Source organism: Vipera ursinii (genome assembly GCF_947247035.1).
Source record: "Vipera ursinii genome assembly, chromosome: 1".
Lineage (NCBI taxonomy): Eukaryota > Metazoa > Chordata > Lepidosauria > Squamata > Viperidae > Vipera > Vipera ursinii.
In genome coordinates, this window is record NC_139512.1 from 145,445,886 (window position 1) to 145,472,137 (window position 26,252).

A 26,252-nucleotide genomic window follows, 5' to 3' on the forward strand; every position below is an offset into this window, starting at 1 on the left:
AAACATTCCATTTCTACGTTGAACAGTGTGTTGTCTAGGTATACAAGTATTAAAATATAATAATCATCATAATAATCTTATCAAAATACAATCATATACTAGGAAATAGCAATCAAATTGTTAAAAATAGTATTACCCGCATTAACAATAGTTAATACAATCAAAGTATTTACTAATCCATTATAAATCTTGCTCACATAATCCACATATTCTCATATTTCCAACTTTCTAACCTCTGTTTTTATCAGCTAACCATTGGTAAAATGGTTCAGTAATTCAATTGGTTCATCATTTTAAAACTAATTAAAATAAATATTTTCTATAAACCTATAAGAAAACTGTTAGGAAAAATGGATTCACTCACCCAATTTTAGATCATAGTTAAAGACTATATGTTTTATTATCTGTTATTTCTTTTTAAAAAATGCCCCCTTCTGTTTTTGAAGTCAATATATTAGATTACATTTATCAAGGTTTTATATTTAGGTTTTTTATCATGTTAAGCTAGCTACCGTATGTCTTTTATTTATTAATGATTTTCCTTATCAAATTTGAAATTTGTATTTGGCATGCCAAGTCTTCTTCTATCTATAGTCCACTGAATTTATAGGTTTAAATAATTAAACAACTTCAAATAATTCAAGATGTTAGTCCTACCATGCAGAATATTTAAATTGTCAGGACCCACCTCAATCCACATCTTAGGAAATAAGAACTCTTGGATGCAAGTTTAGTCCAAAAGGAAAATGTTTACTAGGATGGAATCGATTGTGGGAATACAAGACGGAATCTGACAAAAGCTACATTTCATCCTATATAAACCATTCCCATTTCAGCCCCTCCCCTCATCCATTTGGTCAGCTGTCGTCAGTTGCTAGGTGTCAGGTCCTTCCATGGGAAAGGGAACTCCTTGGTTTTATGGTTATTGCTTTCCTTTTCAGTTGTAAATGAAGATACAAACCAGACCTGTCTGTCCCCCTCCCTTCCCCCGTTAAAACATCCCCTGTTGTTTGAAAATCGCTTTAGTAACCATCCTCTCCCCCCCCCCTCGGAGAGATGGCAGAATCCCCAGTAATAGCACATTGTTCTACCTATACAATTATGAAATGTGATATAAATGGATTCTGACATAAATTTTCCTCCTCCACATAGATTAAAATGTATGCATAAATGTCCACCAAAATTAAAAGACTTTTTCATTTTGTGTCATTGGAGCTATGCTCACATAGAAATCCAGATATACCCTGGATCTGAAAATACATCCTACAGTAATTCCTCTAAAGTTATTGTCTAGCTTTATAGCTGCCCATATCTCTCTTCTCAAGTCTATTCTCAGCTGCCTGTACAATAGCTGAGGTTTTCTGCCATTATTCCTGCAAAACTTGCTTATTTATAGAATGTATTTATTTATTACAAGTGATTTTATTCTGCTTCAGTCATTTTGACTCAAAGCAGCTAACAAGCGGTGACATAATTCCTCAGTGCCGCTAATAAAAGAACCACAACTGTTCATTCTGATTTTGTAATTCACAGTATGAATTCTTTCACAGAAACTCACAGTCACTGGGAAGTGACTTGAAGTATTTCCTGCAATAATTTTGATGTTCACTAGGATATACAGTAGTTTCTGACTTGCTGTTTTTTAAAACATTTCCTTTAAACATTATTGCTATTTAGGGAGTCAAGTGGCCACTTACATCACTGGCAATAGCTCTTGAAGCCTTGGCAGCTTGAATTGGGATTGCATCAAGACGCAGGTCATAGCCATCTTTCTTTGCTTCCTCCATGGCCAGTCGGTACAATTTCTGTTCAAAAGAAAAGAAAAGAAAAGAAAAAGAAAAGAAAAGAAAAGAAAAGAAAGAAAAGAAAAGAAAAGAAAAGAAAGAAAAGAAAAGAAAAGAAAAAAGAAAAAAAGAAAAGCCTAGTTTCAGTGCTGTGCACAGAAATAAATAAAACATCCTATACTTTTATCAGAAATATAATTCTCAATTGATCTACATTGAATAGATGGAAGTTCTTTGGTGCGACCCAGGAACTGGGTCTCCACAGAAACCAATTAGGAGAACACTGTGGGAAATGCTGCCGTTGCCTGCAAATCCTTGAAGGAAACTCAATTCTTCCAGTCGCTTTGACTCATTTCTATACTCACCTGGCTATAGTTTAATCTGTTGGACTTTGCTAGGACAATTTCTGGCGTATCAGGCATGACATGGACTGTGCATTTATCAGTATCCCAAGCTTCAGTATACAGCCTCTGCAGAACAGAATCAGAAAGAGAGTTAGCACAAAGTGATGGCTGTTCATGAATAGTTCTCCATTCATCTGGCTGTTACAGCCTAGAAACTGTCTTCTGAGATCAAATTAAAAATCTGCTGAGCAGGAAAGACACTGCTCAGAACAAGAGTAATAATGTATGAATGTTTAGGATTCATATTCCCGAGGAAAATCCAGATTCAAAATGTTGTTCAGTCAGGACTGTGTGTGAAATTTGACATTTGTTTTCCTTCAGTTTCATCCTTCTTTTAGATTTGTTAGGTAAGAGAGGTGCCTTACTTTAAGGATGCCAGATTCCAAATCCCTGCCTTCATACAACTCATCAAAATTGCAAATAGAACTCCTAAAAGTATCCGCTGGAAATTATGGAAATTCCCATTCAGTGTAGAAGGCATCAATTTATGGAAAGACAGTTTAAGGTTCTGTGCAGCACAAACCTATATGAAGGTCATCACAGTTTGTGGATGGTATATAATTCAAACAGTACTTATCCAGCAAGAGTTAATGTCTTAAGCCCCGCATTATTTCATTTAAAAAGGTATAGGATAACTCATATATGTGTATGGATAATGAGATGGACAACTTATAAATTTAATAATATAAATAAATAAGACGGAAATTACTGGGACTTGAAAATAGGTTAATTCTGACCTTTTGAATTTTATTTGAAATTGCCAAATATATTTCTATAACTATAATAAGATAAGGTTGCTTTATTAGCTGAAAGGGGGGGGGGAAATCTCACCTTCATATTTGAAAGCACCCAATTATTTCAATTATGACGCTTAAAATACAATGTTTAAATCTATGGAGAATGGGAATCATTGTGTCTGAAAAGAACGTTTGACAAATTGCATTCTTTTTTCAAATATTATTCAGCAAGTCAGTCTTTATTAGTTAATATTCACCTTGTTCATGGTTTCCGCGTTATGCCTGGCCAATTCCATTTCTAGAGAATCTGTCACGCTGGTGAATTTGAAATTCTCGGGAGGCTGGCGGTACATCTTTTCACTCAGGATCTCTCCTGCTTTCTTAGCCTTCTCAACATCTAGTGAACCAATAGGGACCCAGCCAATGCCTTTCATCCACTCGAGGTCTGCTTTGTAGCAATTCTGTGAATTAATAGTTCATTAGAAAGGTCCTCTTGCATTTTTGGAAAAACATTTGGATCTAATGACACTTATGACACATTATGTTCATATTGATGAGAGAAATGTAAAAAAAAACCTTGAAAACCATGAAAATATCCAAGGTATTAGTCATGCTCAAATGAGTCCTAATCTCAGCCTCTGCTTGATATAAAACAGAAAACATGTGAGCATGTGAAAAAAAAATACTATTTGGATTTTTTAAAAAAACAAAGCTTCAGAAGACGCTAATAATACTAGTTTCATGGTTTTCAAGAGTTTTGTATACTTCTCTAATATACACTTACAGAAAGAGATAAGGCCATGAAGCAACAGATCAACTTAGATGAAGAGTATGATCTGGTTATTCATGCATCTGTTTGGGTTAAACAATTAAATTCCACTGCTACCAATACTTTTTATTATGTGTACATGTGCAGAAATGTGCCTAAAATATTACAGTTTCCTTTCTCTCTCTTTTTTTAAAATATGTTTTATTGATTTTTAACATAATCACCTTAATATTTGGTAAACAGCATGTTATCTGGGGTATTATTTACAAAACAATCAATGACAATTAATTTTATAATTCTATAGTCCATATAATAGCCTTTCTAGATTTTCTCTTCTTCCAATAATATTCTCTTTTGCTAACCTTAAATTAATACTTTTCCTATTATTTGAAAAAATAACAATTAAATATAGACATTTTTCTCATGTTTCTGCAAATAATAACCACATCAATATAAAGCTTCTTTTTTAATTGATCATCTTGGTTGCCTCATCATATTGTAAAAATTTAAATAGTTTCCTCTCTCTCAACTGGTATGGACAAAAATGAAATTATACTCACATCGCTCTGCAGATCATAAGCTTTTCTAGCTTGGATGACATCATTTTGATCTGGGAGGCATGTCCACTGGTGCAAATAATTACGGTAATCAATATCGCTGACCAGTTTCTGGCAATTCTTGGCCCCCAAAATCGACAGCATATCCACAGGGCTGCTATATTTGGTCTTCAGTTGCTCAAAGACTTTCTTATATTCCCTCTCACTCTGCATCTTGGCCACATTTATACAATGTATAATTTTAGGATCGTCTTCTACACTACGAGCTCCAATGTGGTGGCCAAGTTGCTTGCGATAACCTTCTTTGTATTTGTACTGAAATAAACACATATATTTAAATCACAGATTAAATAACACTTGGATTGCAACATTGTTAAGTACTTTTAAAACAGGAGATCCCATCATTTTAAATAGCTATGTTTCAAGTTTAGTTTCAAGTTTTATTTAATTTGTATACCGCCCTTCTCCTTGGTAGGGACTCAGGGCGGTTCACAGGGCATATATAAAAAAGACAATACAAAAATTAAAAAAGATTAAACCCATGCCCAGTTAAAAAACAGTAATACAAATCTAAAATGACAAATTAAAACCCATAATCCCCCGTCAGGCCAGACCAGCCATTTCAAATAGGTGGGTCTTCAGGCCATGACGGAAAGTTCGGAGGTCTGATGCCGTCCGGAGCTCCACCGGCAGTTGGTTCCATAATGCCGGAGCGCCCACAGAGAAGGCCCTCCCCCTGGGGGCCACCAGTCGGCATTCCTTGACTGGCGGCACCCTGAGGAGGCCCTCTCTGTGGGAACGCACAGGGCGGAGGGGAGTTGATGCCGGCAGCAGGTGGTCCCTGAGGTATCCCGGACCCATGCCATGTAAGGACTTAAAGATCGCAACCAAAACCTTGAACCTCACCCGAAAGACAACTGGTAACCAATGCAGCTCACGGAGCAAAGGTGTAACATGGGAGTACCGGGAAACTCCCAAGACAACTCTCACGGCCGCATTCTGTACCAGTTGGAGCCTCCGAGTGGTCTTCAAGGGAAGCCCCATGTAGAGAGCATTACAGTAGTCAAGGCGAGAGGTCACGAGCGCATGAGTGACCGTACACAGGGCATCCCGGTTCAGATAGGGCCGCAACTGGCGCACCAGGCGAACCTGGGCGAAAGCCCCCCTAGTCACGGCCACTATATGATCTTCCAGGGTAAGCCGTGAATCTAGGAGGACTCCCAAGTTGCGAGCCCTATCCACGGGGGGTAAGAGCTCACCCCCCATAGAAAGAGATGGAACATTTTGAATGTCCCGGGATGCCGGAATGTACAGCCACTCAGTCTTGTCAGGGTTGAGTTGAGTTGAAGTCAACCCTTGTAACAAAACTGCCTTAGAAAATAGAATTTGTCATCCATGTTTACTTCATAGTTGAAGGATTAATTAAACATGGTTATTTTTTTGGTATTTGGGTTTTTCTTTAATCTCCAGTTTTGATTTTAAGAAGAATTTATTTGATCACATCTATAATAAGATTTTATATTTGGTTCTTTTGTCAAGTTTTCCTAGGTACATATTTGTCCCTGTTAATGCCTTTTGTACATATTTTCTAGATTTTGAACTCTCTATTCTGTATATAAAGTTCTGTTCCTTCCATAGTTAACCGAATTCATAGGATTAATACTGAAACTCAAGATTTTAGCCTTACAAATAGAAATAGATAATTTTCTTTTTTCATAAGCACTAGTATGTACCCACATTTCTACACTATCACAAGTATTTTATATTATGCACCTGGCAGCAATGTTCTCATGAATGAGAAATACCCAATGCCCAAGAGATGGAGAATTATTGGCATTGAATATTGGATCCTACTCTACATTAACTATTCTGATTTTATTGTCTAACTTTACAGCTGTCCATATATCTAAATATTACATACAGTCTACATATCTCACTATTAGGATTGTCCCTGTTCAACTATAGAAAGAACTGACCATTGAAGCAGACAAGTTATTCAGACATTTTTATCATAAATTAATTTACTTGTAAAATGTGCATGTTTTATTATAAATATCTTATGCCTTTTCTATAACTTTGACTCCAAACAGTTCAAATAGTAATTACGTCAAATCAGTGACATAATTCCTCTGTGCAGTTAAGACAGAACCACAACACTGCATTCTATTTTTGCAATTCACAGCATAAATTCCTTCACAGAAATTCTTCCAGTGAAGAAGAAAGCACTTCCTGCAGTAATGTTAGGTTTGGTAAAATACAGTTTAATAATACTATATAATTATATAATACTAATATAAATAATATAAGCATATTAAATGTATATGCCACCTGACTCCCAGCCACTCTAGATGGTTTTCAATTGTTGAAACATTTTAACAACTGGGAACAATACAGAAAAAACAGAAGACGAGCACAAAACAAAAGAACAAAAATGGCAAAGAAAATAAAGTCACAGTAGAACAAAAGGAAAAGAGTATCCATCATCCTCTCTAAAAGCCTGGGTGAAGAACCAAGTCTTTAAGGTTCTCCAAAATACTAGTAGGGTTGGAGCTGTTCAGATGTTGGGGCAATCATATTCCAGAGGGCCTCCAGGATCCTGATAAGTGGAATTGTTAAATCAATGTAACTTGGAATATACCAATCCTGATTAAACAGATACTATAGGAGTTAGGTGGTTCCCAAAGTAGCCAAGCCCCATGCCATATACGGCTTTATAGAGAGCAACCAGCAGCTTAAATTGTACCAAGTGGTTCGCTAATTTTCAAAAAGTTTACTTTAAAATTCATTATTTATGTAATGTATTGGGCTTTTTTCTTGTTAAGGGAACACCACGTGGGTTAATCACGGGTAGGTTGCTGAAGCAGGGAAGCTGGCTAACGGCTCCCAGCTCCTCAGACAACCCGTCTCCAGTGCCGCCATTGGCTGCCTCTAGGGCGGCATTAGGTTGCTTTAAATCTATTGGCCGCTGCCTAGAGGCCAGGGTATAAATTGCTGCATTCGCAGCCCTGTTTCTCAGTTCAGTTCCTGCAAGCAATAAACAATGATCTTTGCTGAACTCACTCGCCTCATCTCATCATTGAAGCAACGAACCCAGTATCTAACAATTTATGGAGCCAAGTGGCCACTTACATCACTGGCAATAGCTCTTGAAGCTTTGGCAGCTTGAATTGGGATGGCATCAAGACGCAGATCATAGCCATCTTTCTTTGCTTCCTCCATGGCCAGTCGGTACAATTTCTGTTAAAAAAAAGAAGAAGAAGAAGAAATGTTTGGTTTTAGTGCTATGCAGTGGGAGGTTTTTTCTGCTACACTTGGAAATAAAGAAAACATCCTATACTTTAGCAAAAATGTTATATGGAAGTTCTGATGCAACTCATGAATCCCCACACAATCCAATTAGGACCCAAGACCCTGCAGTAAATGTTGCCATTGCTTGCAAGTCCTTGAAGAAGGCCCAGTCTTCCAATGGCTCTTACTCATCCTTATACTCACCTGGCTATAGTTTAATTTGTTAGACTTTGCTAGGACAATTTCCGGCGTATCAGGCATGACATGGATTGTCCGTTTATCAGTATCCCAAGCTTCAGTATACAGACGCTGCAGAAAAGCATTAGAAAGAGCATTAGCACAAAGTGATAGTTGTTTCTTAGTACTCTAGCTATCTATGTCTTCTGACAAAAGTTTCCCTTTGCAATTAAATTCAAAAATCTGCTAAGAATGAAACTCATTATTCTGTCACTGTACATTGTATAATTTTGTAGGACCGCATATTGTATCCAGATTGTCTTAGGAAAACCTATGTTTAATTAAGAATTAATTGTATTGTTCTTCTTTTAAGCAGGTTCATTGTAATCCTTGAGAGTTACAAATTAATTTCATAATTAATATTCTGGCTGGAAATTCTGGAAATTATTATCCAAGCCAAATAGGAAGATAACAACCCCAGGAAAGAGGGTCTAAAATTCTTTGCAGCAGAAGTCTATATAAAAGTCATAATCATCAATGTGCAATATAAATTGTCTACTTTGTCCAGCAAGAATTAATGCATTTAAGGCCACATTATTTTATTTACCTAGATGGAAATCTGTGGTACTGGGGGGCGGGGGGAAACCTGGGAACAATTCTGACTTTCTCAACTGTATTTAGAATCACACCAAGTACTATTTGCAATGGTTTTAAAAGCTCATTTGTCAGTTGTGCAGCCGGAATTTACCTTGTTCATGGTTTCCGCGTTATGCCTGGCCAATTCCATTTCTAGAGAATCTGTCACACTGGTGAATTTGAAATTCTCGGGAGGCTGGCGGTACATCTTTTCACTCAGGATCTCTCCTGCTTTCTTAGCCTTCTCAACATCTAGTGAACCAATAGGGACCCAGCCAATGCCTTTCATCCACTCGAGGTCTGCTTTGTAGCAATTCTGTGAATTAATAGTTCATTAGAAAGGTCCTCTTGCATTTTTGGAGAAACGATTGGATCTAATGACACTTATGACACATTATGTTCATGCTGATGAAAGAAATGTAAAAATATCCTTAAAAACCATGAAAAATGTCCAAGGTCTAATTCATTTTCAGGAGGTTCCTAACTTTATCAAGTAAAATGAGGTGCCCTGTTTTAGATAAAACTCAAGCATATGTCCAATGAGTATGAACATTGTCATTTGGAATAAAACAACATCAAAAGTTCAGAAGGCACTTAATAAAAAATTTGTTTGATGGTTCTATAGAGTCATGTTTAAATCTCTAATGTGCGCCTTCAGAAAGAGAAAAGACCCTGGAGTAATATAGCAGATTAGGTAGTCATTTCATTTCATCCATGCACCAATACGGTTTAAACAATTAAAAATGCCACTACTGTCAGTATTTTGTACGTGTAGGTGACAGAAAGGTGACAGACACAGTGCGATTGGCCCTCTTTCAACTGGTATAGTCCAAGTCACTAAAAAGCAGAGACATCACCCTGTCAACAAAAGTGCGTATAGTCAAGGCTATGGTCTTCCCAGTTGCAATGTATGGCAGTGAAAGGCTGAGCGTCAAAGAATTGAGGCCTTTGAACTTTGGTGCTGGAGAAGACTCCTGCGAGTCCCTTGGACTGCAAGACGATCAAACCGGTCAGTCCTAGAGGAGATCAACCCTGACTGCTCTTTAGAAGGCCAGATCCTGAAGCTAAAACTCAAATACTTTGGCCACCTAATGAGAAGGAAGGACTCACTGGAGAAGAGCCTAATGCTGGGAAAGATTGAGGGCAAGAGAAGAAGGGGACGACAGAGAATGAGGTGGCTGGATGGAGTCACTGAAGCAGTAGGCGTGAGCTTAAATGGACTGCAGAAGATGGTAGAAGACAGGAAGGCCTGGAGGAACATTGTCGATAGGGTCGCGATGGGTTGGACACGACTTCGCAGCTAACATCAACGTCCAAGTCAAAATTATACTCACATCACTTTGCAAATCATAAGCTTTCCTAGCGTGGATGACATCATTCTGATCTGGTAGACAGGTCCACTCGTGCAAATAATTGCGATAATCAACATCGCTGACCAGTTTCTGGCAATTTCTGGCCCCCAAGATCGACAGCATATCCACAGGGCTGCTATATTTGGTTTTCAGTTTCTCAAAGACTTTCTTATATTCCCTCTCACTTTGCATCTTGGCCACATTTATAGAATGCATAATTTTAGGATCGTCTTCAATGCTACGAGCTCCAATGTGATGGCCAAGTTGCTTGCGATAGCCTTCTTTGTATTTGTACTGAAATAAATGCACAAGCATACGGTCAGATGTACCTTTATGTTTCTTTCTGGTGCCTGAGCTATAATAGCCAAGTTACAATTTGCAGAGTTAAACTATTCAACAGTATTGCCAATATTAAGTCCTCAAAGAACTAAACTAAACTAATTGACAGTTTGTAATCAAATATTAAAAGTTAATTCAAATTAAAGTATATAATCCTATGCCTGCTAGCAAGAAATGCTGCCTTTTTTGCCTGAAGTTAAAACCTGTTCCATTTGCCAGAGAAGCTAATTCTACAGTTCTGAAGGAGCTATTGGTTGTTTCACTAACCAAGAAAATTTGACATCTAATAGCTTCCAAAACTAGCATGAAGTGGCATAACTCCTTTGTAAAAACTTCCCACTTTTATCAGTCTGTGACCAAGCTATTCATAAGCTCTATTAAGACATTTAGGTGTCTTAATAAATCCTTTTCTTTTTAGTTGTAAATGAAGATGCAATCCAGATCTGTCTCTCCCCCTCCCTCCCCCAGTTCAAATGTTCCCTGTTGTTTGAAGATCGCCTAAAGTCTATCCTCTCCCCCCCCCTTCGGAGAGATGGCAGAATCCCCAGAATAAGCACATTGTTCTACCTATACATTTATGAAATGTGATATAAATGGATTCTGCTCCATGCAGCCAGGCTGCTTCTTAAGAGTTCACATCAGAGACAGGATGTTCTGTTAACTGCAATACTCTCTGATTTTTGAACTGCAGATTTATTTTAAGAGTAAGAAATTCAGTTGAAAAAAAAGCAACAACGGAAGAATTCATTTTCATCTCACAAAAACAAAGACTTACATCACTAGCAATAATTCTGGATGCCTTGGCAGACTGAATTGGAATTGCATCAATTCGCAGATCATACCCCTTCTTCTTTGCCTCTTCCAAGGAAAGTTTATATAAACTCTTTTTAAAAAGAGAAAAAAAGAAAATATTAATATTTACAGTTCTTACCTAATGGTAAACAATGCCATTATACGGGAGCTAGACAGACTGAATCTCACGTCTAAATAACTTCTTCAAAATGATTTTAATAAGAAAGGGAACTGGAAATGTTTAGTTCAAATATGGAAAGTTCAAATAGTTCAAATACATCAAAGTATGTCCTCACGCCTGTGCATTAGATATTACAACTTGACAGTAATTTCTGAGGCTGAGGTTCATGCCCATAGCTTTAGTAGATCATACATTGTGCACACTCTTTTAGGCTATTAGTGAGAAAATTGCTGTGAGGTAGGACAAGGATTCCCACAGGCTTTTGTCTCTTCTCCTGCCACAACTGTAATTTCTTACTAGCCTTTCTCCCTCTCCCTTCAGTCCCGTATTCTCCTTGCAGCTGATCAACAGCTCCTCCTCAGAGTTTGGTTATCTTCTCCCAGAGAACCCTCTTCACGTTGTAGAGGCTTCCCATCAAAATCAGAACGTTTGGTAGACCTCCCATCCAGTGACCTCACCTCACTGTAGTTGATCTTGTTCTGTCTTGCTAAAGTGATTTCAGGGGTATCAGGCATTATGTGAATTTGTGTCTTGTCTTTATCCCAAGCTTCGGTATACAAACGCTGTGAAGAGAGGACAAGGAAGAAAATGAAACAGAGATTAGAACGAAATCAACTCGGCTTCTTCTCTAACCCCATTGTTTCACCCTGAAAGTTCAAGTAGAAATACCATTAATAAATATCAGAGAACATTTACATTTTCACCAAACCGGGTTTCTCAGAGGATGTAAAAAAAAAAAACTCAAGATGGCAGCCCCAATGTGGCATCAAAGTCTTGCCTCTTTTTTTGTACACTGTGTGAGCAATGCATACAAAAAAGACAAGTCTGCAATCACACAACTGCAGCTGTCATCTTTCACACATCTTTCATCCCGTTCCACAGTTCTGTGTTGATAATTAGTGCAGATTACATCAGAAAGCACTCTTTAGTTTTATCAAAGAAAAATGAGGCAGTAGATTATTGATTTTACAAAGGCATTTAGCCATTAACAGCATCAAAGTTTTGTATTTAAGAAATGCTGCGCCTGTCAGAATTCACACATCTTGAAAAATGATACTTCTTTAAGATTAGTTTGATGTGTTTGCAGTGTTGCTTAAATAGGAGCTTTACAGATTTTAGCGATAAGATCTTAAATAGATTCTTTTAATTCTAATTGCTAGTATCAAATCAAAGAATCCTAAGATCCAAAGGATGCAGCAGTCCCTTTAGGTTTGAAAACATTCTTTATAGAAAAAGAATGACAAATAATATGAACATGTGAATTATATATATTATTTAATTATATACAATTAAATAAAATATTACAAATAATATTTATATTAAAATGCCAGTACAAAGTTTTAAAATGCCATATTAATTATTACATTAAATCTCTTAAGCGTCTTGCATAAATGTCATTTTAATACTCAGTTACATATCTAAAACAAGCCATTAGTGCTCACCTTATTCATATTTTCTGCATTATGTTTGGCCAAAAGTATCTCTAGAGAATCTGTCACACTTGTAAACTTGAATTTGTCTGGAGGCTGACGATACAACTTTTCACTTAGGATCTCTCCAGCTTTCTTGGCTTTTTCATTGTCCAAGGAACCAATAGGGACCCACCCAATGCCTTTCAACCATTGAAGATCAGACTTGTAGTAATTCTGTGAAGAAGAACATTAAAAAGGGCATTTAATCAGAACTGAAGGTCTAACATCCCAAAGTTTTGTCTTTGATCCTATGCACTGCAAGTTCAGGTGTCCTGTACTTTTTATGGTCCTGAATTAAATACTTTAGTAACTGAATTTTCTTTTTTCTTCTTTTAAGACAGCCTATGAATTGAAACTCACTATTGTGTATAAACACAACAGCTGTTTTTGTACTTCCTTTAAATTATATTCCCTCACCTCCCCACATCCTTGTAATTACAAATGTCTTCAGTATGAGCATCTTTTATTCTGATAATCTCTAATTATATCAGCTGATATAATCATTTAAAATGAAATGTGAAATCATCCACTCTTGCTACAGCAAATGCCAGAAATAATGTTCCTTATTTAGAAAACAAAAAACTTAGATTTATCGATAATTTGTGGGTTTAGTTATTTCAGCTGAGCTAAACATTTTCCCAATTTTTTTTACAAAACCAAGAAGAATGGCTAAATTAGATATTACAGCATTGAGTTTCTAATAATACTTCATTTATGTATTTATAAAACTAACCTTACTTAGACTTGTGATCCCCAACTGTTTTAGGCTGATGTTCAAATTTGAAATATTGAGGCAATGGTGTGATCACACATGATTACTACTGTAAATGTCTTTTGATATAAAAAAAAAGGAAAAAAAGAAAAATTGCCACAAAATAAAATTTCCATCCCTTCAATTGTAAATTGATCAGATACTCTGAAGCATTTTTGGAAAGCATGATTTGCTATCCATGGACTTCTCATTGTTTTTAAACTTAAATAATTTGTTTTTAGTACAAATATTAAAAGAATCAGGGAACCTTGCAGCATATGCCGGGTGTCATGTTGGGGACCCCTGTTAAACTCTTCCATATTTATATATGGAAGGTTAAAAAAAAGGTAAGTTTCCCCTGCCAGCCATATCCAACTCTAGGGAGTGGTGCTCATCTCCAATTTATAGCAAAAGAACCAGCATTGTCTAAAGATGCTTCCGTGATCATGTAGCTGGCATGACTATACACCAAAGGGACATGGAATGCTGTTACTTTCCCACAGAAGTGGTACCTATTTGTCTACTTGCATTTACATGATTTCAGACTGCTAGGTTGGTAGGACTGGAACAAGTAATGGAAGCTCGCTCCTTCATTCAGTACTTGGTCTTGAACTTCCAATCTTCCGGTCAATAAGCCCAGCATCTTAACCACTTGGATATTGCGCACTCTTATTCTAATGTTAAGATTGTATTAATATTATGCACTCTTATTCTAATGTTAAGATTCTATTAATATTCTGACTTCAACTTAAGTAATATAAAAAGTCAATAAAGGGACAGAACTTTGGAAGTACAAATATTACTGAGTGCTTCTTCAAATATTTTTAGAAATATTTTCCATGCTAACCATATTTTCAGAGATCAGTTCCAGTGAAGTTAAAAGTCATCACTACTTACGTCACTCTGCAGTTCGTAGGCCTTCCTGGCATGGATGACATCATTTTGGTCTGGGAGGCATGTCCACTGGTGCAAATAATTGCGGTAATCGATATCGCTGACCAGCTTCTGGCAATTCTTTGCCCCCAAGATCGACAGCATATCCACAGGGGTGCTGTACTTGGTCTTCAGCTTCTCAAAAACTTTCTTGTACTCCCTCTCACTCTGCATCTTGGCAACATTCATGGAATGCACAAGCTTAGGATCGTCTTCTATACTACGGGCTCCAATATGATGGCCGAGTTGCTTGCGATAACCTTCTTTGTACTTGTACTGTAGATAACAATAATAAGCAGTTTAAAACATAATGTTTACTTACCTTGGGTTCCCTAAGATCTAGAAGAGTTTAAATCAAATATTGAACAGGCCATGAATATTGTTTGTACAAAACCACTTATATTTTAATATGTGATTTGGGTTCATATTCACTATTTCAATCTTTAGTCATTTACAAGGGAAAAATACAATTAATGTCAATGTTTTATACCTTCATTTCATTTCCTAGGTTGCTATTGCTGGTCTCTAATATAGATCCAAAAAGAAAAATTAAATGCCCATACTATCAAAACTTCCAAGGAAAATGATTTAGTCCATTTAAATATATCTTGAATACTTGTAAAATAATAATTGCAAAAAATTTCACATAATCAACCAAGCCTCAAGAATCCAATTCTTGCTATAAAGGAAAAGTCTAAAAATTCTATGCAACACTGAAATCAAATAAAAACATGTGGTTTGCATCATATCATATAAATACATACCTCACTTGCAATGTCTCTGGATGCTTTAGCAGCCTTGATAGGAATTGCATCTATCCGAAGATCATAGCCCTTCTTCCTAGCCTCTTCCAACGACAGTTTGTACAATTTCTAAATAGATGGCAAACATTGCTTTAGTGTTGCTGAGGGCATTTTTCCCCCATCCCTTCTCATAGGTTTGGCAAATAGAAATCCACTTACATCACTGAAGTTGATTTTGTTCTGTTGTGACAGTAGAATTTCAGGAGTATCAGGCATAATATGGATACTGGTTTTATCTTTATTCCAAGCATCAACATACATACGCTAAAAAAAGCACAATAAAATAATCAAAGTAATGGTTATTAAAACTAAAATATAGGACAAGTTCTAATTATGTGTTGTGGATGGAAATTATGAAAACCATTTTATAATGTTAAATACCATCATTATAATTACAAAATACAGAAAGCAATCAACTGTATAAGATTGTGCTAAATCCAAAAATAGATGACAAAGTATTACTTAATTTTTAACTTATTCATTTTTAAAGCCAGGGTTGGAAATAAGATGAATATAAATAGATTCAATATTTGTGACAATCTTGTTGCATAGATAAAATCCTAATCTCTTTAGTAAGGAGTTTCTTCATCAAGAATTAATCAATACTGGCATTTTTAATAGGTTTCCAAGGCCATTTCTGATGAGTTCTTATACTGTTCTAAAGAACATATTTTGACTTAAGACTAGGAATGCTTTGCTGGGTCTTCTGAATCCTAACCCTAACCCTCAACTCTAAAAAGCACAATGAATGCTTTTCATGCATCCTTAAGGTGCATTATATACTGATAGGCTACTTCAGTAGAGCAACTATATAATTTACTTTGAAATCTTATTACAGAAAACAATATTATTCCACCAAAGTGTATGGTGTGTGTGTGTGTGTGTGTGTGTGTGTGTGTAAAGGACCATAGACAAAACTTACCTGATTCATAATTTCAGAGTTATGTTTTGCCAAAGCCATAGGTAAGGAATCAATAGGGCTGGTAAAATGGAAAGTGTCAGGGTGTTGCCTATATCCATGTTCACTCAAGATTTCAGAAGCTCTCTTATTCTTCTCTGCTTCCAGAGAACCACTAGGAGACCAGCCAATACCCCTGAGCCACTCAAGGTCTGATTTATAGTTAATCTGAAGAAAGGAGAAGTTATTAGTTTTTCTATTTTATTATTCAACATTTTATTAATGTCACTGCTTCTTAAAACATTAAAACATCCCTAAATCTTAAGAAGCGATGTGACAGTGAAATTCATTCAAACAAACAAAGTGATCCATAATGGTTGTACTTAGAGCACAGCTAACGCTGAGCAGAAGAAGGTGGTTCTGTTAAGCGTGGCTTTACATTTGCAAAATTGCTAAAATGACACTTACATCACTTTGAAGATCATATGTTTTCTTGGCATGGATGACATCATTTTGATCTGGGAGGCATGTCCACTGGTGCAAATAATTACGGTAATCGATATCACTGACCAGTTTCTGGCAATTCTTTGCACCCAAGATTGACAGCATATCCACAGGACTGCTATACTTGGTCTTCAATTTCTCAAACACTTTCTTATATTCTCTCTCACTTTGCATCTTGGCCACATTTATAGAATGCATAATTTTAGGATCGTCTTCTACGCTACGAGCTCCCACATGGTGACCAAGCTGCTTACGGTATGCCTCTTTGTATTTGTACTGTACAGAGAGAGAAAGAGAGAGAAAAAAACTTTGATCAAGTTCCCCATATAGCTAAAAGTGCTAAACCAAAATATTTTTTCAATATAGTGATCAGGCAATCTGATCACTATATTTCAAGTACTGAGTTCCAACATGACTGGGTAACATCCAGACATGTTTCTCAACTGATAGGTCTCTATTTACCAGTGTAATATTTTTTTTCTTTTTCATTAATTCTCCATTATGTCCCATCCTTCTTGGTGTAAATGAAGGAAACGTGCTAGAGAGAAGCCTAAGACATCAGTAGTAGTAAGCACTTTTTCATTTGATTGCAATGATGATCAAGGATACAGTATTCAGTTTTTAGAGAAGGATTTATTAAAGGTATTATTATTATCCTTATTAAGTAATTTTCTTAAGTTTATTAGTAATTATCTATTTAAGTCTATATTAATTCAAAAGGAAAACAAGTTATTCCTCCCACCACTGAGGATCTGTTCATTGGATTGTTCATTATCTGGTGAACGAGCAATTCTCATTCTTTGAGAACAGAAAATCTGGCCGAAAATAAGGGAATGACATATGGTTATATACAACATGGCTGAAGGGTCTCCAGGATTGATTTCATCTGTGATTAATGACCTTAAGTTGGCATGATGGGAAAGATAGGCAACACACAAGTATTTGGTTTGTGGAGAGAAAGCTGGAGGTAGAGATAGATATTACCAGCCTGAATAAACCCACTGCAGGATGCAGGTTTTTTCAGTGAAGGTTATGTATGATAATCCACCATGTTAACGCAATGCAGGTTAATATGTAGATGTTTTTGAACTTTGCAGTCTAGGGATGAAAGAGAAGAGCTGGCCCCAAATCACCCAGATGGTGATTTTGTAAGGAAGATAGGTATGGACTGTGTTTAATCATCCCTGAGGGGAGAACATCTCAGATTTATGACATTCTTTTAACTCCGGTAACATTGGCCACAAATTAAAGAGTTAATAGAGGAAACTTTGGTTTGTTTATACGAGAAATTCTAATTTAGAATATGTTTATCAAAATAGGATTTACTTTTAGTCCGCAGTACATTTTTATATTATTTATTTATATTTCATATTTCTTAACTGCCCATCTCCCTCAGTTTCTTCAGTTTATATAGTCACTTAAGTGAAGAATGGTTTGAGGCAGTATAAAGATATAAGAGAGGGATTTAGAATTTCCTGCTTATGATTTTCAAAATGGGTTAAAAATCACCTTTCTGTTTTCATTGATATTAATCAGAATTGAGAATGGTTAGTCCAGAAGGAAATATAATACCTTTAATTAAAATGGTATCTTAAATTATTTTATGTAAATGTAAGGCAATGATAATGGCATATAGCACTCTCTATTGAAAAATCTCACAAGTGCTAATTAGCAACTTAATTGGTAAATGAGATTATATTAAAAAGGGGGGAACTGTATGTGGTGGTGGGACATATAAATCAAGGATTGGGTCCTTCATGCTATTGTAGATAAAACTGAAACAAAGTCCCTGTGGAAATCAAAGACCAGTTATGATACTTCTCCATCAAGGAGCAAACTCTTAGCCCTTATCAGTGAATGGATTGCTTTCAGAGGCCTTTGGGAAATATGCTAGGGCAGGGGTCAGCAACCTGAAACAGTGAAAGAGCCACTTGGAATCGGTTCCCTCACAAAAGGAAAAACTGGGAGCCGCAAAAAAATGTGTGCACATGCGCATAAATGCGCGCATGCGCAGAACAGGGTTTGACTGAAGAGTGGAGCCAAGGCGAGATATGCACCTACCCTGCATATTTGAATTGATTGGTTGAACTTTTTTAGTCCCACTTTTTTTTTTTTTGGACTGCACATGGCAGAGGACAGGGAGCCGCAGGAGATGGCTGAAAGAGCCGCATGCGGCTCCGGAGCCGCGGGTTGCAGACCTGTGTGCTAGGGCCTCAGTTTGCCCTCCCTCGGGATACCAAATAAGAGGAAGATTTAACAAATGACTGCATGACATCTTTTCTTAAGATACATGAATAGAGTTCCTTACTTCACTGGCAATTTCTCTAGAAGCTTTTGCTGCTTTGATCGATATGGCATCAGGTGGAAGATCATAGCCTTTCCTTTTCAATTCTTCCAATCCTAATTTGTAGAGTTTCTAAGAAGAGAGCCAATGAAAGTTAGGAGCGCAACACTCTAGTGCAACACTAAATGTTTGATTCTGTAATCAAACCAGTATCAAACTTACATCACTCAAGTTAACTAAGTTGATTCTGGACAACACAATTTCAGGAGTGTCAGGCATGATATGAATCTGAGTCTTATCTTTGTCCCAAGCTTCTCGATAAAGCCTCTAGAAAAACAAAAACAAAGAGTGAATCAATATGTTTCAGTGATAAAAAATAATATGACCTTTCACAACACAGTAAAAAAAAATCTATTCAGATAAAGCAAAAGATTTTGAGTTGTTATCAACCCAGGCGGAGTTGCACGCAGAAGAAATAGTTATGAAAATGTCGGTAGAAGTTTCCCTCTTCACAACCTATCTCCAAAGTGGAATAGTTATGCAGACGAGATTATTTTGTTTCATCCCTAAATTAAATAAAGTTCATTATATCCTCAAGGATGCTCGTTTATATTAATTTTTAGAAAAAAATAAAAGGAAACTTACAAAAATACCATTTTGCTAAATACATCCAATGAGCAACTTCATTTTTCCTACACTAAATTTTATTTTTTAAATATATTTACCATCATAAAATTTTATTCTTATTTATTTGGAAGCAAGTTCTGTTCATCAGGGGATCTTAATAAATGCAATTTATGAAAGAGATCTACAGTCCTAAAAACAAATTTCTAAACTACCTTGAGTTTCTTTCAGTGCAACTTACTTTTGAAGAAACATAGATTCAGGGATGGAATCAAACCACTACATTAGACTGCAGAATCTATTGCTTTCCTCCCCCTCCCTCTTTCAAGCTGTTTTTATGCTGTTGATTGTCTCCCCAAGTCCCCTCTAACAGCAGAAACCCTCAGCTTGAAAAACACTCACATCACTTCTATGCTTTGAGTTTTCTTTCGCCAGAACCACTTCCATCGAATCAGGAATGCTTGTGAATTTAATCGTGTCTGGATGCTGACGATAAGTTCTTTCACTCAGAATCTCGGAAGCTTTCTTGTTCTTTTCCGACTCTAGTGATCCAAACATGTTCCATCCAATGCCCTTAAGCCATTCAAGATCAGATTTATATGCAATCTGGCAGGGAGGGGAAAAAAGAAGCCACCGTTCTATATTACAACATTTCTGAAGGTGTTTTGTTCCTGACTTACTGCCCTTGAATGATGTACGTTTCATCCAGTGATGCCTCTTTGATTTAGCTTGTCGATCAGAAGGTCGGCAGTTTGGCGGGTCGAATCCCGAGTGCCGCGTAGCAGAGTGAGCGCCTGTTACTCGTCCCAGCTTCTGCCAACCTAGCAGTTCGAAAGCCCGTAAAAATGCAAGTAGAAAAATAGGGACCACTACGGTGGGAAGGTAACAGCGTTCTGTGCGCCTTTGGCGTCTAGTCATGCCAGCCACATGACCACGGAGACGTCCTCGGACAAGCGCTGGCTCTTCAGCTTTGAAACGGAGATGAGTACCAGCCCCTAGAGTCGGAAACGACTAGCACGCATGTGCGGGGGAACCTTTAATATCTTGGTGGTTATGAATAAAAGCACAAAGTAAGGTGTAAGGTTAGGACAGGGGTCGGCAACCTAAAAAAGAAAAAGAGCCACTGGGAACCGGTTCCATCACAAATTAAAAAAAGAGGGAGCCGTGTGCGTGTCCATGCACGCGCATGCGCAAAAAGGTTTTTTGCGCATGCGCGGACGCACGCGGCTGCCATTTTTTTAAAAATGAGATGGAACCGGTTCCCGGTTGCCCGATGGCGACGGCCCGTCTGCAAAGCTGCCGCTTTCGGCAGCTTTGCAGACGGGCCGTGGCAGCTTCCTGAAAGAGCGGCGCCCCTGCCCATTCCGAGAGGTGCGCGCGCACCTCTCCGAACGACCGGAGGTGCGCGCGTACCTCCGCGCGAATGGGCAGCGGTGCCGCTCTTTCAGGAAGCCCGCCGCGGCCCGTCTGTGAAGCTGCCGAAAGCGGCAGCTTAGCAGACGGGCCGCGGCAGCTTCCGCAAAGAGCGGCGCCCCTGCCCATTCCGAGAGGTGCGCGCGCACCTCTCCGAACGACCGGAGTTGCACGCGCACCTCCCCAAACCTTTGGGGAGGTGCGCGCGTACCTCCGTGCGAAGGGGCAGCGGCGCCGCTCTTTAAGGAAGCTGCCGAAAGCGTGGAGTTGTCGTTGTTGTTGTTTTCCCAGCAGTTACGTCCCCCAACTGTTGCAGCAGTACAAAGCCTGCCTTCCGGACCGACGACACGCGGCCGACGCCCCAAGGGACTTTAGCGAGGAAACTGAGGAAAGTTCGTTGCGCGGCTGCCCCTCCCCCCACCCCCCGCCGGCCTCCTCTCCTCTCCTGCCGCTCGAGACGGGACGGGAAGCCCCGCCCGCTCAGCTTCTCAAACTTAATTTCCAACGGGCAACTTCGACTTCCGCTTCGGGGGGGGGAAGCGCCCGGCCGAGTTTGCGCAGGGAGCCCGCCAGCGCGCGCTGCTGCGCACGAGTCTTTCCTCCCCCCTCCCCCCACCACCACCACTCCCAACTCCCGCCCGTCTCGAGAGTCTATAGGCGGGGGAGTTTTCCAAGCGCCGGAAACTTGTCCGAAAGTTCCGAGAAGCAAAAAAAAAAAAAAACACAACCTCCCCCGCCCCACCCCGTTGCCAGCGGCGGCGTTTTTACGGGTTCGGCGTCGCTCGGAGTGAAGTGGCGTGAGGGAGTGAGTGAGGGAGGGGGCCATGTCCGGCGCCTCCAACGTAGCCGCTATGAAGAAAGTGGTGCAACAGCTGCGGCTCGAGGCCAGCGTGAGCCGCGTGAAGGTGAGCCCTGGAGTGGGGCGGAGACCCAAGGCCGCCCACTCGCTCGCTCGCTCGCCGGCCCGTCGGAGCGCCTCGGCCGCCATTTGCGCACCTCGGGGGAGAAGGCTGCGTGGGCGCTCAGTTTACGGCAGTTTACGAAAGCGGCAGCTTCCTGAAAGAGCGGCACCGCTGCCCGTTCGCGGGGAGGTGCGCGCGCACCTCCCCAAAGGTTTGGGGAGGTGCGCGCGCACCTCCGGTCGTTCGGAGAGGTGCGCGCGCACCTCTCGGAATGGGCAGGGGCGCCGCTCTTTGCGGAAGCTGCCGCGGCCCGTCTGCTAAGCTGCCGCTTTCGGCAGCTTCACAGACGGGCCGCGGCAGCTTCCTCAAAGAGCGGCACCGCTGCCCATTCGCGCGGAGGTACGCGCGCACCTCTCCAAAGTTTTGGGGAGGTGCGCGCGCACCTCCGCCCATTCGGGGAGGTGCGCGTGCACCTCTCCAAACGGGCGGTGCCACTCTCCATTTGGAGAGGTGCGCGCGCACCACTGCCCGTTGGAAGAGGTGCGCGCGCACCGGGCGGCTGGGAGCCGCAAGAGACGGCTCAAAGAGCCGCATGCGGCTCCGGAGCCGCAGGTTGCCGACCTGTGGGTTAGGAGAACATTTTCCTGTCAGGCCCGACCTCAGAAGAAATAGTACAAGAACTCTCCTTTATAATATAGAGTATAATAACAGAATATTGAAAACCAGACAACTGTTTCCTCTTCCCTCCCTCTTAGCCCAACTTTGATTCTCTTTAGTATATTCTGGGGTGGTTTGTTTTTTTTTAACACTTTCTTGCTTTCCTGTATTAGGCTCATATTTTACTAAGAGTTGCCACATATTTTCTTCAGGATGCCATCTCTGTATAGTTTTCTTTCATATTTTCCCAGATTTTAGGCACTGAGAGCAATGAGTCAGAAGAGAAAGACAAGTTTTAACTTAATCAAGGAAAGAAGAAATTAAGGAATTTTTTTTTAAAAAAAAACCCACAACCTTACCAAGTTAGGAAAGGAAGAGGGAAATGTAAGTTGGATATCAGTGTCTAGAATTACTATAAGTTATAGAAAGACAGTGTAGAAGAGTAATAAGAAACTAAAACATGCATTTTCAGATGTCAGTAAGGAAGGCAAACACCCAAGCAGGATCATTAATTGGTAGTTGGATAAATAGTAGACAGGGAAAGACTACCAGTCTACGTACTCAATGCAGTTTTAACAAACGGAATGGTTGAAGTATATGACTTACATCACTCTGTAGTTCATAGGTCTTCTTGGCATGGATAATATCATTTTGGTCTGGGAGGCATGTCCACTGGTGCAAATAATTACGGTAATCGATATCGCTGACCAGCTTCTGGCAATTCTTTGCCCCCAAGACTGACAGCATATCCACAGGGCTGCTGTACTTGGTCTTCAGCTTCTCAAAAACTTTCTTGTACTCCCTCTCACTCTGCATCTTGGCAACATTCATGGAATGCACAAGTTTAGGATCGTCTTCTATACTACGGGCTCCAATATGATGGCCAAGTTGCTTGCGATAGCCATCCTTGTACTTGTACTAAAAAAAAGAAGTCACAATCAGGAATAATTTGCAGACCCAGGCATGTCAGATTTAGCAGTATATCTAACATTTTCACAATGGTCGCAGTTTTATGTACACAAACCTAGTAAATATCTACAGATTTGTGTATGATTTACTCTTGAAGAAATGGTCTGGACATAGCTCAAAAAATTCTTAGTACAAAGCTTTATCAAAGGTATTGAATCTTATAGGAAGGATAAAGTATATATATCAATGCATAACAATATATTATAACTATAAGCAACTAATTTGTCAGTTTTCCACCAAAAAACTAGGCTCCTCTACCTCTGTCTTGAAATTAACTATATAGATGTTTGTTTAAGACCGCAGGGCACATTAATAAAGTCTGTGTTTCTGTGACATAATGGAAAATCCCGCTCAAGGACCCACATGACTAAAATACAGGTTTCTTACTTAGTGGGCAGGACTAATATGCCTGATTTAATTTTTATCCAGCTTGTGGATGTCTGCATATGAATTTGGAAGCTTGAGCTTACATATACATCATGTGGAAATTAATAAACCCTGACATTAAAATGAGTCATAGCCTAAGCTATAATATCAGAGAAAATTCATAACATAACTTACATCACTAGCAATATCTCTGGATGCTTTAGCTGCTTTCACTGATATGGCTTCAGTAGTGAGATCATAACCCTTCTTCAACATTTCTTCCCATCCAAGTTTGTACAATTTCTAGCATGAAAAAGTAGCATAGATTAAAACAATCAAAACAAAATATTGAATAAATTAAATATTTACAATCCGGTCCTACAACTGAAACACACCCCATTTTTGCTTCAGGTTTTCTCATGGAGAAATCTAATCTTGTTACAAGAATGTGCAAATCCACAAGAAACCTATCTAGTAATATCTTAGCTTTCCTCAAATACTGTCTGTTATTTGAGGAAGATATTAGCTTCAAGACGTGATTTAAATAAAATTTGAACAAAGTAATGACTTTTTTTTTAGATTATGCAAAAGTCTTTTCTAGTCCAGCATTCTGTTCTCACAGTAGTTCTGAAACCCTGCTAATGTTTAATAATGTTAGAATAGTTCTTAGCTTTTTTTCTCTTTCGTGTATGTGACTCACAAGAAATCATTTGTTTTGCTTCAAATTTCATTTCAAACAATAGCCACAAATTGAAATCAACTACCTAGTAGTTAAAAGGGAGAGAGATTACTAAAGAGATTTCTGAGGAATAAGAGCAGTTTATGACAAAGTCATGAAGGAGTCAAAGCCTAACCCAAGGGTCCCCAACCCCCAGTCCGTGGACCAATACCAGGCTGCGGCATGCCAGCAACTGAGCCGCACAACCAAGCAAAGCCCCATCCACAGGATGCAGGCAGTACATAAAACCACACCCCCTCCAGTCCACGAAAAAACCTTTCTCCACGGAACTGGGCCCTGGTGCGCAAAAGGTTGGGGACCTCTGGCCTAACCAATGGCAAATGAGTTTAATGTTCAGAAATGTTAAAATCAGCTAGGAATTTGGCTGTAGAAAATTTCTGATTCATCTAGTTCTAGAATGATCAGTTTAAATCTATAATAGTGAGATTATACATTCGGTATTGTTATTTGTTCTGCATACTCCCTATTGGACTAGTCCCAGCTGATACACAATCAGAGGACTTTACAGACATGGTGTTCTTGTTCTTTCTTGGAAGAAAACTGAATGAAATGAAAGTTGAATGCCCACGAATAGCCTCAGAGCTTCAAGAAAACCTCAACTTCAAAAATTAACTTACAAAGGAATTATTTAATTCAGGAGAATATAATCAACATGTTGAAGACTAGTTACTACCACACAGGCTTGAATATTTTCTTACCTGGCTGTAATTGAACTTATTTGCTTTAGCCAGCATAATATCTGGTGTATCTGGCATGACATGAATCGTCGTCTTGTCTTTCTCCCATGCATTTATGTACGCACGCTGTTAGAGAAAAAAACAGTAATGATCAATAAATGCATTCATATGCAATAAAATTGGTATGTGGATAGCTGTACCAATATGTGTTTGATTTTAATATAAAATTGAAAGTCTGTGCAGATTCTCTGCAAAGGAAATGCATTGATACAGTATGTCCTAGAAGTTGTATATTTAGCGATGTGCTTGGGATGACCTTCAGGCCATACATTAGCTTTTTCCTCTACACAACACCTCATGAATGTCATCTGCACAATGCCTTTTAGTGAACAGAGAGCCTCTTCAAGGAACAAGTGAATATGGTAACATTAATTCAAGAATATTGTATATAGCTAACAGTAGCAGTAAAGATATCAGTTTGCTGAGAAATCTGCTAACAAATAATTATGTTCTATAAAATAAAAATCTGCTTGGAATTGTTCCGTGTTTTTTACAATATCTACAATCTGCTGAAACTCTTTTGCTTAAGTAATGCAAGCCGGAGGGTTAAAGTGGGGTGTAGCATATCTCATTATTTGCACGCAGAATGGCAGTAGTTACCTTATTCATAACATCAGCATTGTGCTTTGCAAGTTCCATATCCATTGAATCAGTCAGTTTCTTAAATGGGAAAGCACTTGGGTGTTGGCGATACTTGGTGTCACTTGCGATTTCAGTGGCTTTCTTGGACTTCTCAATATCCAATGACCCAGCAGGGCTCCAACCAAGACCTTTATACCATTCATTATAATCTTGCTTATATTCATGCTGTAGACAGAGAATGAAACAAATCTATAGTTCAACAGCTCTTAACTATAATAATATAACACAGAGAGACACACGTGGATATATCAAAAAGACTTTATTCATCATGTCATCATTATGACTAAATGATGACATGATGAATTACAGCTTCAGGTCACTTTAAGTAAGACATAATCCGTTTGTCTTTTTGTTTGCTTTATTGTTTAATTAGTAAGCATTGCAAAATTGTAAAAATGCTTGTTTTATTATTTAATTAAAAATAAGTATTTCCTTTTTAAAGTATTGAACAGCAGTGTGTCTCACATGATTTCTTAAGAATACTCAAGTAATAATTCTGACTACAAATTAGCAGATTTTATTTTTTATTCTCAATTGTATAA

At 38.6% G+C, this 26,252-nt stretch overlaps 1 protein-coding gene across 1 annotated transcript in view; it reads right to left on the reverse strand.

Annotated features, from left to right (window-relative positions):
• NEB (nebulin) overlaps positions 1-26,252 on the reverse strand; it is a 196,352-nt gene that overhangs the window by 122,613 nt on the left and 47,487 nt on the right. The window contains exons 43-65 of the mRNA XM_083350431.1: positions 25,669-25,875; positions 25,030-25,134; positions 23,788-23,895; positions 22,864-23,175; positions 19,688-19,891; positions 18,884-18,988; positions 18,686-18,793; positions 16,342-16,653; positions 15,898-16,101; positions 15,135-15,239; positions 14,937-15,044; positions 14,137-14,448; positions 12,459-12,662; positions 11,475-11,579; positions 10,819-10,926; positions 9,687-9,998; positions 8,465-8,668; positions 7,744-7,848; positions 7,381-7,488; positions 4,255-4,566; positions 3,183-3,386; positions 2,150-2,254; positions 1,698-1,805 (exon numbers count right to left, since the gene is read on the reverse strand). Coding sequence (XP_083206557.1) covers positions 1,698-1,805; positions 2,150-2,254; positions 3,183-3,386; positions 4,255-4,566; positions 7,381-7,488; positions 7,744-7,848; positions 8,465-8,668; positions 9,687-9,998; positions 10,819-10,926; positions 11,475-11,579; positions 12,459-12,662; positions 14,137-14,448; positions 14,937-15,044; positions 15,135-15,239; positions 15,898-16,101; positions 16,342-16,653; positions 18,686-18,793; positions 18,884-18,988; positions 19,688-19,891; positions 22,864-23,175; positions 23,788-23,895; positions 25,030-25,134; positions 25,669-25,875 — 4,065 coding nt within the window. The remainder of the gene's footprint in view (positions 1-1,697; positions 1,806-2,149; positions 2,255-3,182; positions 3,387-4,254; positions 4,567-7,380; positions 7,489-7,743; positions 7,849-8,464; positions 8,669-9,686; positions 9,999-10,818; positions 10,927-11,474; positions 11,580-12,458; positions 12,663-14,136; positions 14,449-14,936; positions 15,045-15,134; positions 15,240-15,897; positions 16,102-16,341; positions 16,654-18,685; positions 18,794-18,883; positions 18,989-19,687; positions 19,892-22,863; positions 23,176-23,787; positions 23,896-25,029; positions 25,135-25,668; positions 25,876-26,252) is intronic.